General features: G+C 49.6%; 1 protein-coding gene across 1 annotated transcript in view; it reads left to right on the forward strand.

The window, feature by feature from the left end:
* The window catches only part of FAM3A (FAM3 metabolism regulating signaling molecule A), a 144,807-nt gene that overhangs the window by 32,125 nt on the left and 94,830 nt on the right, over positions 1 to 17,852 (forward strand). The window contains exons 5-8 of the mRNA XM_085629917.1: positions 64 to 187; positions 2,556 to 2,614; positions 4,438 to 4,488; positions 11,782 to 11,866. Coding sequence (XP_085486043.1) covers positions 64 to 187; positions 2,556 to 2,614; positions 4,438 to 4,488; positions 11,782 to 11,866 — 319 coding nt within the window. The remainder of the gene's footprint in view (positions 1 to 63; positions 188 to 2,555; positions 2,615 to 4,437; positions 4,489 to 11,781; positions 11,867 to 17,852) is intronic.

Genomic DNA, 17,852 nt, shown 5'->3' on the forward strand with positions numbered 1-17,852 from the left:
ATCTGAGATATGTTTCCCTCTGTCTTGAATTTCAGTGTTTTCTGACCATCTTGTCTCCCTCAGATGCCAAGCCAAAGAGACACAAGTGTGGCCTCCCCCAGTCTTGCCCAGATCAGCACTTCTCCTTCCGGGTCGTGAGTGGGGCAGCTAATGTCATTGGGCCAAAAATCTGCTTTGAGGATAGAATGTAAGTTTCTTTATTTACACAGGCACCTCTCCCAGACACCTACCTTTAACTGCACCTTAATCCTGCTCTCCCCTCACACTTCACCTCACCTAGTAGCTACCTCTGCCTCTCACCCCCAGGATCAACTTGGCCTGTCACGGCCTCCCCTCCCAATATCTGCCTCTGGATCTCACTTCACCTTGCCCTGACATCTGCCCTAACTCAATACCCTCATCCTCAGTGCCTGCCCCTAGCTCTCACTTCACCTCACCCCTGGCACCTTCTCCCGACTCTGACTGCCTCTCAACCCCTGTATCTACCCAAAGTTCTCACTTCACTTCAGCCCTGGCGTCTGCTCAATAATGGCCCCTCCCCTCACACGCTGTCTGCCCCTTTTTCTCAGTGCACCTCAGCTTGTATCTGTAAGCAGCTCTCACTGGACCTCACCCATGTTTTCTGGTCCAAACTTTCACTTCCCATCACATGGTTTCTGGCTGGCTTTCACTGCCCCGCAACATAAGTATTTACCCCAGACTCCCCCTACACTGTACCTGGAATCTGCCCATGGTTCTTGCTGTACCTCACCTCTGGAATCCGATCCACTCTCTCAGTGCACTTTGGCATCTGCCTTGACTCTCACTGCACCTCTTTTGTTGCTGTCCCTGGCTGTGACTTCCTCACTCCTGATCTTCTGACGATCCTCGTCACCTGCTTTCAGCCTCTAACTTGCATCACTGTGCCTGGTATCTGACCCGTCTCACTTTGCACCTCACTCCTGGTATCTGTATATGCCTCTCTGCACTTCACTCCTGGTATCTGACCCATCTGACATTGCACCTGGTATCTGTATACGCCTCTCGGCTCCTCACTCCTGGTATCTGACCCTTCTCACATTCCACCTCACTCCTGGTATCTGTATACTCCTCTCAGCACCTCACTCCTCATATCTGTATACACCTCTCTGCACCTCATTCCTGGTATCTGACTTATCTCACATTGCACCTTGTATCTGTATACACCTCTCTGCACCTCACTCCGGGTATCTGTATATGCCTCTCTGCACCTCACTCCGGGTATCTGTATATGCCTCTCTGCACCTCACTCCAGGTATCTGTATACGCCTCTCTGCACTTCACTCCTGGTATCTGACCCATCTGACATTGCACCTGGTATCTGTATACGCCTCTCTGCACCTCACTCCTGGTATCTGACTTACCTCACATTGCACTTGGTATCTGTATACGCCTCTCGGCTCCTCACTCCTGGTATCTGACCCATCTCACATTGCACCTCACTCCTGGTATCTGTATACGCCTCTCCGCTCCTCACTCCTGGTATCTGACCCATCTCACATTCCACCTCACTCCTGTTATCTGTATACTGCTCTCTGCACCTCTCCTGGTATCTGTATATGCCTCTCGGCTCCTCACTCCTGGTATCTGACCCATCTCACATTGCACCTCACTCCTGGTATCTGTATACGCCTCTCAGCTCCTCACTCCTGGTATCTGACCCATCTCACATTCCACCTCACTCCTGTTATCTGTATACGGCTCTCTGCACCTCTCCTGGTATCTGTATATGCCTCTCGGCTCCTCACTCCTGGTATCTGACCCTTCTCACATTCCACCTCACTCCTGGTATCTGTATACTCCTCTCGGCACCTCACTCCTCATATCTGTATACGCCTCTCGGCACCTCATTCCTGGTATCTGACTTATCTCACATTCCACCTAGTATCTGTATCCGCCTCTCAGTATCTCATTCCTGGTGTCTGTATACGCCTCTCGGCACCTCACTCCTGGTATCTGTATACTCCTCTCGGCACCTCACTCCTCATATCTGTATACGCCTCTCGGCACCTCATTCCTGGTATCTGACTTATCTCACATTCCACCTAGTATCTGTATCCGCCTCTCAGTATCTCACTCCTGGTATCTGTATACGCCTCTTGGCATCTCATTCCTGGTGTCTGTATACGCCTTTCGGCACCTCATTCCTGGTGTCTGTTTCTCATCGGACCTCACCCATTGGATAGGTCCATGGCATTCTCCATAATCACTACATTGTACCTCCCCTAAGCTCCTACTGCATATTACCTACAATGCCAGTCTCCTGGATTCTCTGTTGCTCCCTCTCGCTGACTCTCACTCCTGGTACATGCCCATGATGTTCACGGTACCTCATATCTGAGATCTTCCCCAGGCTCTGGTGATGCCCCCTAGCATCTTTGCCACCTGCTCACTGCTCCTCATCCGTCCTCACAACTAAGGTCTCATCCTACCTAGTAAGTTCCAGTGAGCACAACAAAGGGACAGTTGTAGTTGTCCCTCGTTTGTTTTTAGTGCATGCCGAAACCAGCTAACATCACCTCTCTTCTCAAACACAGGGTGATGAGCAGTGTGCAGAACAACGTGGGACGAGGACTCAACGTGGTGCTGCTGAATGGTAGGTTAATCCCAGAACCCGTGAAAGGCTTTGTGTACCTTCTTGTTGGAGCCGGGAAACTACTCAAGGCTGCCTGGCTTACCTGAGGCTAAGTGGGAAAGGAGGGAGCGTTAAGGATAAAAGTCCTTACCTGAATATTGTAGCACCCTGCAACTCTTGATCAAAAGTCTAGAAATATGCTCTCTGTCCTGGCTGGAACAATCTTCAAATGTTAACAAACATTTACCTTTTGTTCAGCTTTGGCCTCCGAGCCGTGCCCCCAGTGGATGATAAACAGGAGTCCTGTCGAGCCGGAGCCTGTACTTCGTCTGGACTTTGAAAGTAGATTATGTGCAGCAGATAGATATTTTCCAGTGGCAGGACGCTACGGGACTCCTCTAGTCGCCCCCCCAAACATTTTCAAGGCCACGACCCGGGTTAGTCCCTATAGAAAGTCTCACTGTTGCAGCATGTCTCGGAAGAAGAGAAGGCTGCGCTGTCTGCTGTGGGTAGGAAAAGACCCCTGTACCAGACAACAAACCAAGGCCCTTGGGCAAGAGGTCCGACTGAGACCCCTGTGAAATGGGGCACTTCAGGGCCCCTAGACAAAGGGGAAAACCAAAGCTGCTGTCAGTGGGACAAAGAAAGGCACCCTGACAGTCAGTAGAAACCGAGTTGCCCAGCATTCAGACGGCCTTGTAGCCCTGCTGGCCAGAATTGACCCAAGAGGTTTTTGGACCATCATTTGGTTGAAAGGAAACCGAGAGCCTTTCAGGCCTGTGAATGTGGTGAGCGTGGATCACGCACAGACTATCACTTCTGTCCTTCGCTGTGCATGGGTATATGTCTGCCCATCTTCTAGTCTGAGAGAGACCTGAAGAGTTTCCTCTTCTCCCTGCGGTGGGTAATTCCAAATTGATTAAAAGGATTGGATCTCGGCCTCAGAAGACTTTGTGACCGTATGTCTTTTGCATTGTTGGTACCTTTAACTGCCATGTTCTCTGTAAATGAAAGACATAGGTTTGAGGTTTGGCTAAGATGTGGAAGAAGGGCAGTAAAACGTTACTGGTCCATGCTTGTAGCTATATTCGCCTTCTGCTATCTCTGCAAGTCCTTGCTCCGGAGATGGGGGTGGGGGGGGCGGACGGGAGGAGGGGGTTGTGACAGCTTTGCATGATCTGGCTAGATCTCTGCCTGTCCATGCTCACGAGCCAGGTCAGTTTGTCCCTGGTTGGGGGTAAGGAAGCTCTGCCATTCTGTTCCTCCCGGCTATGTCTGGTTGCCTATGCTCAGGGGCTCTGCCTACTGATAGCCGGGGATTGTGTCTGCTGACCAGCGTCACAGGGGTTTGTGTCTGCCTGCTGACACTCAGGAGTTGTGTCTGTCTACCCATGATCAGAGACTGTATCTGCCTACTAATGAAATGAGGGTGCATCTTCCTAACTAAAATTAGGGGTCTGTGTCTGTCTGCCCGTGTATTTGCTCTGTCTGTCTACCTTTGATTAGGGGGATATATCTACCAAGCCCATACACTGGGGTTATCTGCCTTTCCATGCTCACTTGCCTGTGTATGTATGTATGTCTGTCTGTCCATTTTTGGGAGCTCTGCTTTTCTGTTTCTTCTGGCTGTCTTTGTCCAAGCCCATGGGCTTATCTTGCATGTTTGCATGTCCATGCTCAGTGTTGTGGAAACGTTGTGAGGTGTGCTCCACACCATACTCCTTGACTGTATCTGCCTTTGTAAATGCTCTGTGGGCTTTGTCAGTCTGTCTGTGCTCAGTGTGTACGTCCATGCTATAAACTGTGTGTATTTGTTCTTCTAACTCTTGCCTTTCTGTTTCCAGGAGTCAATGGAGAACTGATTGATGCTCAAAATTTTGACTTGTGGGCAGGAGGTAAGTGAGGGTAACACTGCCCCGATGTCTAGGAGGTTAGACCGCTGGTCAGACCCCTCGCCACCAGTAACAAAATGCTGTGATCCCAGCATGACCAGAGATCGCAGTTTATATATGGTTCTCGCCTCAGCAAAGACCTGTACAGGCTGCCTCTCTGGGGCTGATGTACTGCCTGTCTTTATAATGGATAAAGCACTTGCTGGATCTAGAAAGGGGTTTGATGCTTGCTGGCTCTATAAAGTGGATTGCGGCTTGCTGGCTCTAGAAAGGGGTTCGATGCTTGCTGGCTCCAGAAAGGGGGTCTGTTGCTTGCTGGCTCTAGAAAAGGGTTTGCTGCTTGCTGCCTCTAGAAAGGGGTTTGCGGCTTGCTAGCTCTAGAAAGGGGTTTGCGGCTTGCTGGCTATAGAAAGGGGGTCATTGCTTGTTGGCTCTAGAAAGGGGGTCATTGCTTGCTGCCTCTAGAGAGGGGTTTGCTGCTTGCTGCCTCTAGAGAGGGGTTTGCGGCTTGCTGCCTCTAGAGAGGTGGGTTTGCGGCTTGCTGCCTCTAGTGAGGGGGGTTTGCGGCTTGCTGCCTCTAGAAAGGGGTTTGCGGCTTGCTGCCTCTAGAAAGGGGTTTGTTGCTTGCTGGCTTTAGAATGGGGGTCATTGCTTGCTGCCTCTAGAGAGGGGTTTGCGGCTTGCTGCCTCTAGAGAGGGGGGTTTGCGGCTTGCTGCCTCTAGAAAGGGGTTTGGTGCTTGCTGGCTCTAGAAAGGGGGTCATTGCTTGTTGGCTCTAGAAAGGGGGTCATTGCTTGCTGGCTCCTGAAGGGGGTTCACTGCCTGCTGGCTCCAAAAGGTCTTCAGTACTTGCCGGCTCCAGAAGGGCTTCATTGCTTGCTGGCTTCATAAGAGAAGGAATATCTATTGCCACTAATGGGTGAAGATGTAGAACTAGCAAGTATCCCAACTGCTATATAAGGAACCCTGTATGTTTGACCTCCATAATAACGGAGGTATATTACGGATGCAATACTTGCTGTTTCTATAAGGAATGGAATACATGCTGCCTTTATTTGGATGAAGATACATCAGCGAGTGGATACTTGCTGGCTTTACTCAGAGTTCAGTCCTAGCTACAGCTATAGTGGGCAGAATATTTGAGGCTTCTACCAGTGACTGAGTAGCCGATGCCTCTACCGGTGGTGGAATATCTGATGCCTCTACCGGTGACTGAAGACTTTCTGCCTCTATCGGTGACTGAATACCTGATGCCTCTACTGGCAACCGAATAGTAGCTCCTTCTACCAACGATAGAGCAAATGATGCTTCTGTGGGTGGCCTCTACTGGTTCTAGTATACAAGGGCAAGACAAGGAGTCCTTATTGGCTCTATAATGTACTCAATGCTGCCCCTGTCTCTTATGAGGGTACTTGGAATATGTGCTACCTTTATAGATTACGGAACTGTATGGGGGATGCAATACACATGGGCTCTACAAGGAGTTGAGTACTAGCTTCCTTAACTGGGGATGTTGATCTATAGTCAACCTACTTGTTGGCTTTTTGGGGAGTTGCCTTGCAGTTGCCTCTGTAGAGCATGAGATGCTCGCTAGGCATACAGGGAATGAAGTATAGATGTTCTATATTGTGTAATAGTTAGAGGCTTCATCTGTCAGCATGGAGTACTGGTACCTCCTTAACGATTGGACATTTCCTCACTGTGCATGTATTATGTCCATTTATGGTATTTCTGTAGTTTTGAAATAAATTAATTCGATCCTTTAGATTGCCATCTTAAAAACCTCTTTAGGCCTCTCCTGATGTCTTCAATAGATGTGTACGGTGTGCCTTGAAGACTTTAATGTAGCATTTATAGAATATGTCACTAGAGGCAGTTATTCTTCACCCTCTGCTTCCGCATTAAGTATTTCAGATTTTCACTTTTGTCTTAAATCTCAAAACTGATTTGATCTGCATCGATGTTCAAAAGAGAAAAGCTAGTTAGAGTTGTGTTCACTGTCACATCTTCCATGCAAGTTGTTTTATGTCTAGTAACCTAGTTAATCAACAGGAGAGGGAGGGAAAGAGGAGAATAGGAACCACTCCTGGTCCCCCAATTTTCAATTTCAAATAAACAACGGAATAGTGAAGCCAACAGAAGAAGAGCCAGCAAGAGGAGTCACTCTGAAGAAGAGCCAGCAAGAGGAGTCACTCTGAAGAAGAGTCACTCTGAAGAAGAGTCACTCTGAAGAAGAGCCAGCAGGAGGAGTCACTCTGAAGAAGAGCCAGCAAGAGGAGTCACTCTGAAGAAGAGCCAGCAGGAGGAGTCACTCTGAAGAAGAGCCAGCAAGAGGAGTCACTCTGAAGAAGAGCCAGCAGGAGGAGTCACTCTGAAGAAGAGCCAGCAAGAGGAGTCACTCTGAAGAAGAGCCAGCAAGAGGAGTCACTCTGAAGAAGAGCCAGCAGGAGGAGTCACTCTGAAGAAGAGCCAGCAGGAGGAGTCACTCTGAAGAAGAGCCAGCAGGAGGAGTCACTCTGAAGAAGAGCCAGCAAGAGGAGTCACTCTGAAGAAGAGCCAGCAAGAGGAGTCACTCTGAAGAAGAGCCAGCAGGAGGAGTCACTCTGAAGAAGAGCCAGCAGGAGGAGTCACTCTGAAGAAGAGCCAGCAGGAGGAGTCACTCTGAAGAAGAGCCCGCAGGAGGAGTCACTCTGAAGAAGAGCCAGCAAGAGGAGTCACTCTGAAGAAGAGCCAGCAGGAGGAGTCACTCTGAAGAAGAGCCAGCAGGAGGAGTCACTCTGAAGAAGAGCCAGCAGGAGGAGTCACTCTGAAGAAGAGCCAGCAGGAGGAGTCACTCTAAAGAAGAGCCACCAAGAGGAGGTACTCTGAAGAAGAGCCAGCAAGAGGAGTCACTCTGAAGAAGAGCCAGCAGGAGGAGTCACTCTGAAGAAGAGCCAGCAGGAGGAGTCACTCTGAAGAAGAGCCAGCAGGAGGAGTCACTCTGAAGAAGAGCCATCAGGAGGAGTCACTCTGAAGAAGAGCCAGCAAGAGGAGTCACTCTGAAGAAGAGCCAGCAGGAGGAGTCACTCTGAAGAAGAGCCAGCAGGAGGAGTCACTCTGAAGAAGAGCCAGCAGGAGGAGTCACTCTGAAGAAGAGCCACCAAGAGTAGTCACTCTGAAGAAGAGCCAGCAGGAGGAGAGCCAGCAAGAGGAGTCACTCTGAAGAAGAGCCAGCAGGAGGAGTCACTCTGAAGAAGAGCCAGCAGGAGGAGTCACTCTGAAGAAGAGCCAGCAGGAGGAGTCACTCTGAAGAAGAGCCAGCAGGAGGAGTCACTCTGAAGAAGAGCCAGCAGGAAGAGTCACTCTGAAGAAGAGCCAGCAGGAGGAGTCACTCTGAAGAAGAGCCAGCAGGAGGAGTCACTCTGAAGAAGAGCCAGCAGGAGGAGTCACTCTCGTGTTTTTTGAAAGAACCCTCACTCACCAACCTGGTTGGTGACATGCTTCATCATTGGGTTCTCACCAGAGAGGCCGAGTGCCTGCCTGGTGTGCTACGACGCCTGACTACAGCGGAGCGTTTTTTTTTGTGTTTTGTGAATGTGAATGGTGATGGTGAAAAAGTTCAAATTAAAAATGCCTTGATTTTATCCAGCAAAATGTTTATTAGTGGAAAATCGGGCACAGTTAAAAAACAGTGTGGTGGATGTTTGGGCTGGGTTAGAATGGCCAGCTACATCCAGTGTGTCAAAAGGAGTGTGGTCAACATGTTTGTGCCTCCAGACGCCCTTAGTGAGGCATTCGTCAGGACCAGGTACCACGGCGGTGTACACACGCTAAGGCGCACCCTGACCTGTGGTATATAAAAATGACTGCTGCAACTTACAGTTTTAAGTCGTAGGGCCATCAGAGTTTCTGAAAACCAAATTGATTATATAGTGTAGAATAGCCTCACACCATGGGTTGCAGTGGGGGGCGGTGGCTTGTAGTCGCACGTACTCCAAAGCCAGGCACCCGCTCGGCACGTCGGTTCTCCCTTCAACTGGACACCGTATCTTACTCCCCGGGATCATGGAGCTCCTGATTTTTTGTTTTTTAAACTAAGGACTCAAGGAGTGAAGGAAACAAAGTGAGTGACATCGAGCACCCTCGACATGGGTCTCTGTCCAACTTGACCCTCTACGATGATGTATGTGTGTCTGTATGTGGTATTTGGATAGCGTGAACATAGCCAAAAATGCAGCAGAATACTGTGTAGTGTCAAAGGTAAGCACACAGTCAACCAGTGATTGAAGAGGTAGCTGGTTATTGGACTGTAACTGCATTGTGTTGTAGGGCACTTTAAAGACGTGAGTCTCTAACTCTTTCCTTATTGGAGCAACATTGGGGCTTTCATTATGGATAAAGGGATGTTGTTCCATGATTCTAGGTGCACAGATGGAAAAGGCCTGTTGCCATGTTTGTTTCACTTCTTAGTCTGCAGTCTGATAGTGGCCTGGCTGTGGGTGTTCTTAGAGCCACCAGAGGTGGTGAGCTTGTCTGCAAGATAAACAGAGGTGCCGGTCATGATGGCTTTGTAAATGATGCAGCTGGTTTTGAAGAGGGTTCGGGTCGGCAAGAGGAGCCAATGACATTGTATAGCAAAGGGAGTGATGTATCCTATGTCTTCTGGCCTTGGATCACTCTTGTTTCAGTATGCAGGGTGCTTTTAAGGGGTGACACCATGGAGTCAGAGAGACGGGTGTTGCCATCACCCAAATGCGAGAGTACGAGGGATTGAACAGCAGTTCTGAAGGGGGAATAGCTTTTACCACACAGTCTTTACCACACAGCACCTTTGCCACTCATCCATGGGTTGAGCTTCAGGTAGGCACTGGACATCCACGTCTGGGTAAGGTATAGACCTCACTTGAGGCTTTGGACACCCAGGTCTGGATGAGGTGCACAAAGAGTTCGAGGCCTTGCATGTCTGGAACAGAAGAGACTTTCAGTTACCGTTGTATATCATGTCCATATTGGTGGCACTGTTGTCTGTGAATAGAGCCCCAAGGGTTTCCATTGAGAGATTGAACATGACAGCAGACAACAGGGAACCCTGTGGGACTCCGCAGATTATAGGGATCTTTTGGGACCTGGAGGTGCCAAAGTGAACAAACTGGTGTTGATTGGAAAGATAGGAGGGGAACCAGTGAAAGACCTTGTCAGTGAATCCCATTCGATACTCCAGGGTATGGATGAGGGTTGAATGGTCGACTGTGTCAAAGGCAGCAGAGAGGTCTAGCAATATCGGGAAGCAGGGGCCATCTTCATCTGCGGTCAGGAGGGCAATATCTGGAAGCAGGGGCCATCTTCATCTGCGGTCAGGAGGGCAATATCGGGAAGCAGGGGCCATCTTCATCTGCGGTCAGGAGGGCAATATCGGGAAGCAGGGGCCATCTTCTGCGGTCAAGATGGCATCTTTTCCGATGTGTAAGGCAGCTGCCTCAATAATGCAGTGTAATCTGAAACCAGTTTGTAGGCATGAGGGAGATGGTTAGCATTAATGTGGTTTTGCAGCCGAGAGGAGACTACTTTTTCAAGGATCTTGCAGAGGAAAGGTAGGTAAGGGAAGGGCTGGTAGAGGTCACTTGCCTTTTAGCCAAGGGACTGCAAAGCTCATAATGATCAATCAAATATGTTTGAGGCTGAAGCAAGATTTCATGAATACCCTTTCTAAAGTCATTCATCTTCCAGGGTGAACATCTTTTGTATGTGGAGGGTGGCCAGAAGGGCAGAGAGTGCATCTTGTTTTACAGACATTTGAGTGGGTAATTTGCCCGACGTCCACAGTTTGCCTACGAGCCACAGATCTACCTTGACCTTTCCTGACATTCAGCTGAGTTCAGTTTCTCTCCATACAGAGTTTGTTTACATTACATAATAATAATTGACTCTACATTAATTCTGTGAGCCAGTGCATGATTTTAGCAAAAGACACACAAACGATGGACGGAAGGGGGAACAGATCAAACATTCATCCCCGTCAAGAGATCTGGGTTAAATCCATCGTTCTTTTGCTCACTATGCCTCCCTGTTTGGACCCAACCATATGCAAATCAGTCTTGACCTTGCTCCTCATGGGAACAGTCCAGCCCGAACTGCTAAGCCAGGTCTTCCATGGACCGGAAACAAGCATCCTGCAACCGGTTTCCGGGTATCACCCCTCCTCAGCCAGGCTAGATTGAACCCAGTGGCACAGTGAGCCCGGGGCCCACATGTGGGCATATCTGGCGCACTTAGGACAATAAAGCAAAAGACACACAAATGATGGACGGAATGTGGAACAAATCAAACATTCACCCCAGTCAAGAGAAACTGAGAAACCCTTCTTGCAGCATTAACCTATGCTTCATGGGTTGTGCAATACTGGCAACCTCAACAGAGGGCAGCATAAAATATGTTTTTATTAGTGATAGATACTCAGGACTCTATAGAAGTGTGATGCATCCTGGCCCGAAGGGGGTGGGGTACTTTCAGCATCTCTAGAAGTGGGATATGTCTTGTAACTGTATCACATGAGGTATTGCCTTCCTCTTGTGCTGGGATACTTTGACTGTAGTGGGTGGAGTACTTCGTACCCTACTTAGTGAGTACTTCCTACTCCAGGGGGATAGACTCATTCCTTTGTCTGGGGTGTAATACTTCCTGTAACTATAGAGGAGGAATGCTTCCTGGCTCCAGGGGGTGAAATACTTGCTGACTTTCTAACGGAGTGCAGGGCAGTAGAGTGGAAGCCTTTTATCAGGTGTGCTGTGTGTGTGTGTGGTTGTGTGTGTGTGTGTAGAACTTGAATTATTCTAGGTGCTATAATTGGCTTATTTTATTGTCTCTATGGGGGAAAGGACACTGGCTGGCTCTGTGTAGTTTGGGGCACTCGCCTTATTTATATAGGATGGGACACTTACTGGCTCGATGGGGGATACAAAGGTAGTTGGTTCTGTGAGGAATAGAATATTGGCTGCTTCTGAGGTGTAGAACACTAACTCCCTCTCTAGAAGAAGGAAATATTCTCTGACTTTATGGAGAACGGAGTACTTACCAAATCTTTAGTGAATTCATATTAACTTGCTCTTCCGGGGATGGAAGAATTGCTGGTCCTAAATAGGATGGTGTGATTGCTGCAGTGTAGGGGTTACTGTACTTGCTGGTCCTGTTTATGGTGGACAGATTGCAGTCTCTTAAGAGTTTGAGTCCCTGCTGGACCAATGGGTGGTGGACTTGTTCATCTCTCTGGTGCTGTCTCTGGGGTTTCACATGAACAGACGCTGTGCTTCTCTTTTCCAGATGTCAATGATTTACTGAAGTTCATTCGTCCCTTATATGATGGAACCTTGATCATGGTGGCTTCCTATGATGACCCGGCAACAAAGTGAGTTACATGACTAATTTCACCTGTATCTGGGGTAATGGGTAAACAGAGACTGGAAGACTAATGAGCAGAGATATGATGGGAACCCAGGGCAGGACAGGACTAACTCTTCTTTAGAATGAGGCAGTGGAAGAAAAGACCTCTGAGAGTCAAGGGACTCCCTCTGACAGATAGGCATTCTAAGAGAGAAGGGTACTTTGCGGCAGGAGGTGAAGGAGGATTGAAGACTGGGGCATAATATACTGGGGCATAATATACTTGGGGCAGATGGAAGCCCAGGGTTGGGAGATGCTGAACGAGGCAGGCAAGCCTAGGCGGCACACTGGAAGAGGAGAGTGAAGAGAATAAATTGATGGCTCAAAATGCATTGCTGAGGGCAGTGGCTAACCTGTTGAAAAGGGATGAACTCCAGGGTATGTGTGTGGTCAGAGGCAGAATGACCACACAGGGAGGTCAATTGTATGTAGTAGAGCTCTAGCTGGGAGGGGGAGGAGCAGACATTGTGCATGACTGGCACTGGTGCTGGCAAACCTCATTGTGCACTCATGAATTGTCAAAGCTTAGATAAGTAGTAACCGGCAAAAGATGTATTGCGCTAGTTAATGCAGGCAGAACAACCTGCTTCTGTTCCAGCTGAAACGACTTTGTGATATTACCCAGGGGGATGCTCCTCTAAAGAACACTGCAATGGGTCTCCTATGTTACTCTAGTATTGGAACTTTCATAGATTCCCATAGCTTGTATCATTCCCCGTCGTCGGAATGGGAGTCTCGTTACCCAAAATAACATAGCAGTAGGTACAAAAGAGAAAGAAAAAAGGCCTAGGCCTCATTCCCTTTTGTAGCATATCTACCTCTTTTTGTAAAAGAGACCCAAAACAAAGCAACAACCAATCAGATTAGCCTCACCCCACAGAACCTTCCTGAGAGAACCTCCGAGCCTCAGATTTTCTACCGCACGTTGTGCTTGGGGAGTCGCGTTTGAGCTCTGCTCAATTCAACTCTGTTAACTGCTTTTTTCAAAATATTTTTCTTCCAACTTTGTTGCTCTTTTCCTTCAGGAATGTCTGACAAGGAGAAGAAAGCCCTTTTCAAGCCTTGTTCCACATGTGGCAAAAAGAGGCTGTACGTGGAGGACAGGCATAAGGACTGCATTTATTGCCTGTACCCGGATCATAAGGCAGCGGAATGCAAGATCTGCCGCACCTTCTCTACGAAGACCCTCCGGGACCGTGAGGGTCGCCTTCTCACTTGGCTCCAGAAGGTGAAGTCAAGGAAGGGTGCTCTGTCCAGTGACAGTGAGGACTCCTCATCTGGCACCTCCTCTCGCAGGTCAGTGAAAAGGGGTAGGGTTTCCCCTTCACCATCCTCTGAACGTCCTGCTAAGGCCTCCCGTGAGTCTGTGGGCCGGAGTCCGAGCGAATCGCCTCACCACGGTGCAAAGGAGAGGGAAGGACTATCTGCTGCCCCAGCAGTGGTGAAATCCACTAAGGCGTTCAAGAAACCCTCTTCTCTATCTTCAGAGAAGTCGGAAAAGGACTCTAGATCGTCGTCGACGCCGCTGAAGACTCCGTCGACGAAAACTTCAAAACCTCCAGTGAAGAAAGTTTTGCCGTCGACGGTGCCTTTTATTCAAACATCGACGTCGGCGTCGACGGGAGTGTCGACGACGGTGGTGTCGACGACGGTGTCGTCCACGAGAGCTATGACAGCGGCAGGAGTGTCGACGGTCTTGTCGACGGCAGTGTCGACGACGCTCATCTCTTCATCGTCGACGGCTGAATCGTCGGCGGTGCAGCTTCCGTCGACGATGGTTTCACTTTCAACGCCGACGGTACAGTCAATGACCTCGCCGATGGAGAGGGTTACAATTTCCTTAAGACGCATAACACCTGATATGACGTCACCAAGTAGGGTGGCCCCCTTGCCTCCCGCACTGTTGCTTGAAGAAGAAGAGGACTCTGATGGGGATGATCAGGATTCTTGTGGCTATGACCATTGTCCCTCACAACTATTGGTTAAATGTCAGGACACTGATTCAGAGGGCGACTACAAGCCTGGGTACTCCTATCAGCCATCCTATGGTCGTCAGTACAGCGCAGGCCAGGGTATGGTTGCGGTTCCTTCTTCGCTCCTGGCAGATCTCCAGGGCATGTTGCAGGATTACCGGAAGAGGTTTTCTCAGGCTCCTCCTACTCCACCTTCAACTTTCTCTGCAGTGTATACTGTGACTACTCCATCGGCTCCTACAGAATTTTCACCGGGACAACCGTCTCAGATGGTTTCACAACCGCAAATTTCAAGTCCAGGTTTTCCTCCAGTGGTCCCGGATGTTCATGATGATTCCTCGGACAAGGATCAGGATACTGGCAACACGTCTAATCAGTGTGCTGAGTGGGAGGACTATGTAATCCCGGATCCTGCTTTACCCACTCCTGATACGGTGGATTCTCCCCCGGCAGATATTGGGGGTTTTCACAAGCCGATGGAAAGAGCCTCCAGTAGATTCCAGCTTCCTATGCCGTCAGTTCAAACGGAATGCTTCCTGTATGATTTTAAGGAGCCCTACAGGAAAGTGGTTCGTTCCATTCCCATTGTTGGCCATCTCTGGGACGAGGGTTTGAAGGCGATGAAGAACCCGGCTACGGTTATTCCGGTTTTGCCGCACCTCGAAAAGAAGTACAAGGCGCCTGAGGATAGTCCAGCATCCTTGATTGGTCAGCCGAAGCCGGATTTGGTAATATCCCAGGCGGCGCAACGTAAGTCACGTAATCCTTCTGCACCACTCACCACCCCTCCCGATAAAGAAGGCAGGCGCCTTGATAATGCGGGGAAACGGGTTTTCCTCTATGGCGAGTCTTTTAGTACGGGCAGCTAATGCGTTGGCGATCCTTGGCAGGTACGATCGCCAAATGTGGTGCGACCTTTCGCCTTATTTGAAACAGCTCCCTCCGGAGGCCAAGACTGAGGCCAAGAAAATTCTTCAGGAGGGGGAGGCTACGTCGGCGGAGGTGATTGACTGCGCCATGGACATCGCCACTACAGCTTTCCGTGCACTGGCAGGTGCAGCTGTTCTTCGTCGGCAGGGCTGGCTCCGGGCGACTTGGTCCCGACTGGAGGTTCAGAACAAGATCCTGGACCTCCCGTTTGATGGTGAGGCATTGTTTGGGAAACATGTCGACGATGCCCTCCAGGACATTAAAAAAGATACGGAGACGGCGAGGTCTCTAGGCAATTTTCAGTATCGTAAAGTTCCTTTCCGTGGAGCCAGAGGGAAGAGTACCACGTCCTACAGAGGCTCATACCAACAGCAACAGTACTCTTCTTATGGTTCGACATCTCAGTTGTATCGCCCACTGTACCAACAACGTCAAGGCCAGACCTCTTCTTTCTCTCGCTCAAACACTAGACGAAAACAATCACCAGGGACGTGACACCTCCAAGAGACAATAGCGGCGTTTTGGCTCTGCCTACTGTACCCTCCTCCCCTTTGCCACCTGTGGGATGCAGGGTGTCTCAATACCTCCACAACTGGACCCGGATAACATCAGACTGCTGGGTGCTCTACATCATTCGAGATGGTCATACGCTGGAGTTTCTTCATATACCACCTTCCAAGCCCCCTGTCGCTATGCCTTCAAAACATCTGCGTCTCTTAAGGCTCGAAGTTCATCAGATGCTCCTCAAGGGAGCAGTGGAACCGGTTCCCCTGTCTCAGAGGGGGGACGGTTTCTACTCCAGGTTTTTCCTGGTCAAGAAGACGCCGGAGAAATGGCGACCCATTTTAGTTCTCAGGAAGCTCAACACCTATCTCATCAGTCAATCCTTTCGGATGGTCTCTCTCCAGGATATCTTACGTCTCCTCAACCTGGGAGATTTCATGGCCACTCTCGATCTCGAAGATGCGTATTTTCACATCCCTATTCATCCGGCCCACAGAAGGTTTCTACGCTTCACAGTAGCCAAGAGCCACTTCCAATTCAGGGTTTTACCCTTTGGACTTCGTTCTGCCCCGAGGATCTTTACCAAGGTGTTGGCACCGGTAGCAGCTTTCCTCAGGAAGCAGCATTATCAAATCTTCCTCTACCTGGACCATTGGTTGCTGAAGGCTCTGTCCAGGCAAATAGCGGAGGAGACAGTGGAGCCGTGTACGACTCTGTTCAGCAATCTGGGTCTGACTCTCAACAGGGAGAAGCCGTCGCTCTGTCTGTCCAAGACTCTCAACAGGGAGAAGTCGTCGCTCTGTCTGTCCAAGAGAGCACGGTTCCTAGGGGCTATCTTGGGCATGTCTCTCAACAAGGCTTCTCCAGCCTTCGAAAGGCAAGAAAAACTGAAGTCCTTGGCTCATTTGTTGAGAAAAAGAAAGTGTCTTTCAGTACGCCGTTACAAATCCCTCCTAGGAGTGATCTCTTCATGCATCCCTCTGATACCCCATTGCAGATTACGGATGCGTTCTCTTCAAGAGCAACTAGACATGCAGTGGCAACAAGTTCACGGCTCTTTCGACGACAAGGTGGTGATTACTGCGGCAATGAGGGACGACGCCAGGAGGAGAATTTATCCCAAGGTCTATCCTTCGTAAGCAATCCAGCTCCTCACGTTGTCACAACAGATGCCTCGCTGGACGGCTGGGGTGCGGTGCTTCAGGACTTGCAGGTCAGCGGGCCTTGGTTACCCAAGCACCACTTCCTTCATATCAACCTCCTGGAACTCAGAGCGATTCGTCTGGCTTTTGAAGCATTTCTGCCACAGTTGCAGGTTTCAGCGGTTCTCGTCCGCACGGACAACACCACGGCCATGGTACATCAACAAAGAAGGGGTACCAGATCTCTTCCGTTGTCGCAGGATTCCCAGAGGATTTGGGAATGGGCGATCCTCCACGGAATATCGCTCACAGTGGAACACCTCCCGGGAGTCCTCAACGAAAAGGCGGACAGGCTCAGCAGGCTTTCATCCGTCAGCCACGAGTGGGAACTAAACCAGATGGCCTTGGAAGACATTTTTCACCAGTGGGGCAAACCTTCAATAGATCTTTTCGCAACCTGGGAAAACAGAAAATGGCAGTCCTACGCAAGCAAAGTTCACCATCGCGGATCGCTGGGGAATGCACTTTCGATAGCTTGGTCAAGCTTATTTGTGTACGCTTTTCCCGCCCATTCCGTTAATACCGAGGATACTCAGAAAGATCAAGACGGAACCATGCAAAATGATCTTAATAGCCCCGGCTTGGTCGAGGCAGTTTTGGTTCACGGAGCTTCACCTTCTTTCTCTGGTCCCTCCACGTCCTCTACGGATGATTCCGGATCTTCTCACGATGTCCCAGGGCCAGATCTAGCATCCGGATCCTCGTTCCTTACACCTCTCAGCATGGCTCCTGAGCAGCGAGAGTTCCTAGATCTTCCTCTCTCGAACGAAATAAGGGATGTTCTCTCTCAGGCTAGAGCCCCTTCCACTAACAAGACTTACCGTCTCAAAAGGAAACGCTTTTGCATCTGGTGCCATCAGCAAAGTGTGGAGGCTGAGACAAAAAAGGATCATCAGGTTCTTCCTTATTTCCTGTCCTTGGCTAAATCAGGTTTGGCTCATTCGTCCGTAAAGGTTCACTTGGCTGCAGTTTCTCGCTACAGACGCACTGCCTGTGGGCCGTCTCTTTGGTCCTCTAGAATTGTCAAGCAATTTCTCAAGGGCCTGTTTCGAGTTTTTCCTCCCATGAGGCCTCCGCCTCCCACATGGCATTTGAACTTGGTTCTCACCCAGCTGATGAAGCCTCCTTTTGAACCGGTTCATCGAGTGGATTTGAAATTCCTCTCATGGAAATTAGCACTCCTTGCTCTCACTTCAGCAAGACGTATTGGGGAATTACAAGCTCTTACAATCCAGAAACCTTTCCTCCAATTCAAAAGGAATACAGTAATTCTACGGACTAATCCAAAGTTCATACCAAAGGTGCCTTCGGACTTTCATTTAAATGAGCCGGTGATTCTCAA

Source organism: Triturus cristatus, chromosome 10 (assembly GCF_964204655.1).
Source record: "Triturus cristatus chromosome 10, aTriCri1.1, whole genome shotgun sequence".
Taxonomy (NCBI): Eukaryota; Metazoa; Chordata; class Amphibia; order Caudata; family Salamandridae; genus Triturus; species Triturus cristatus.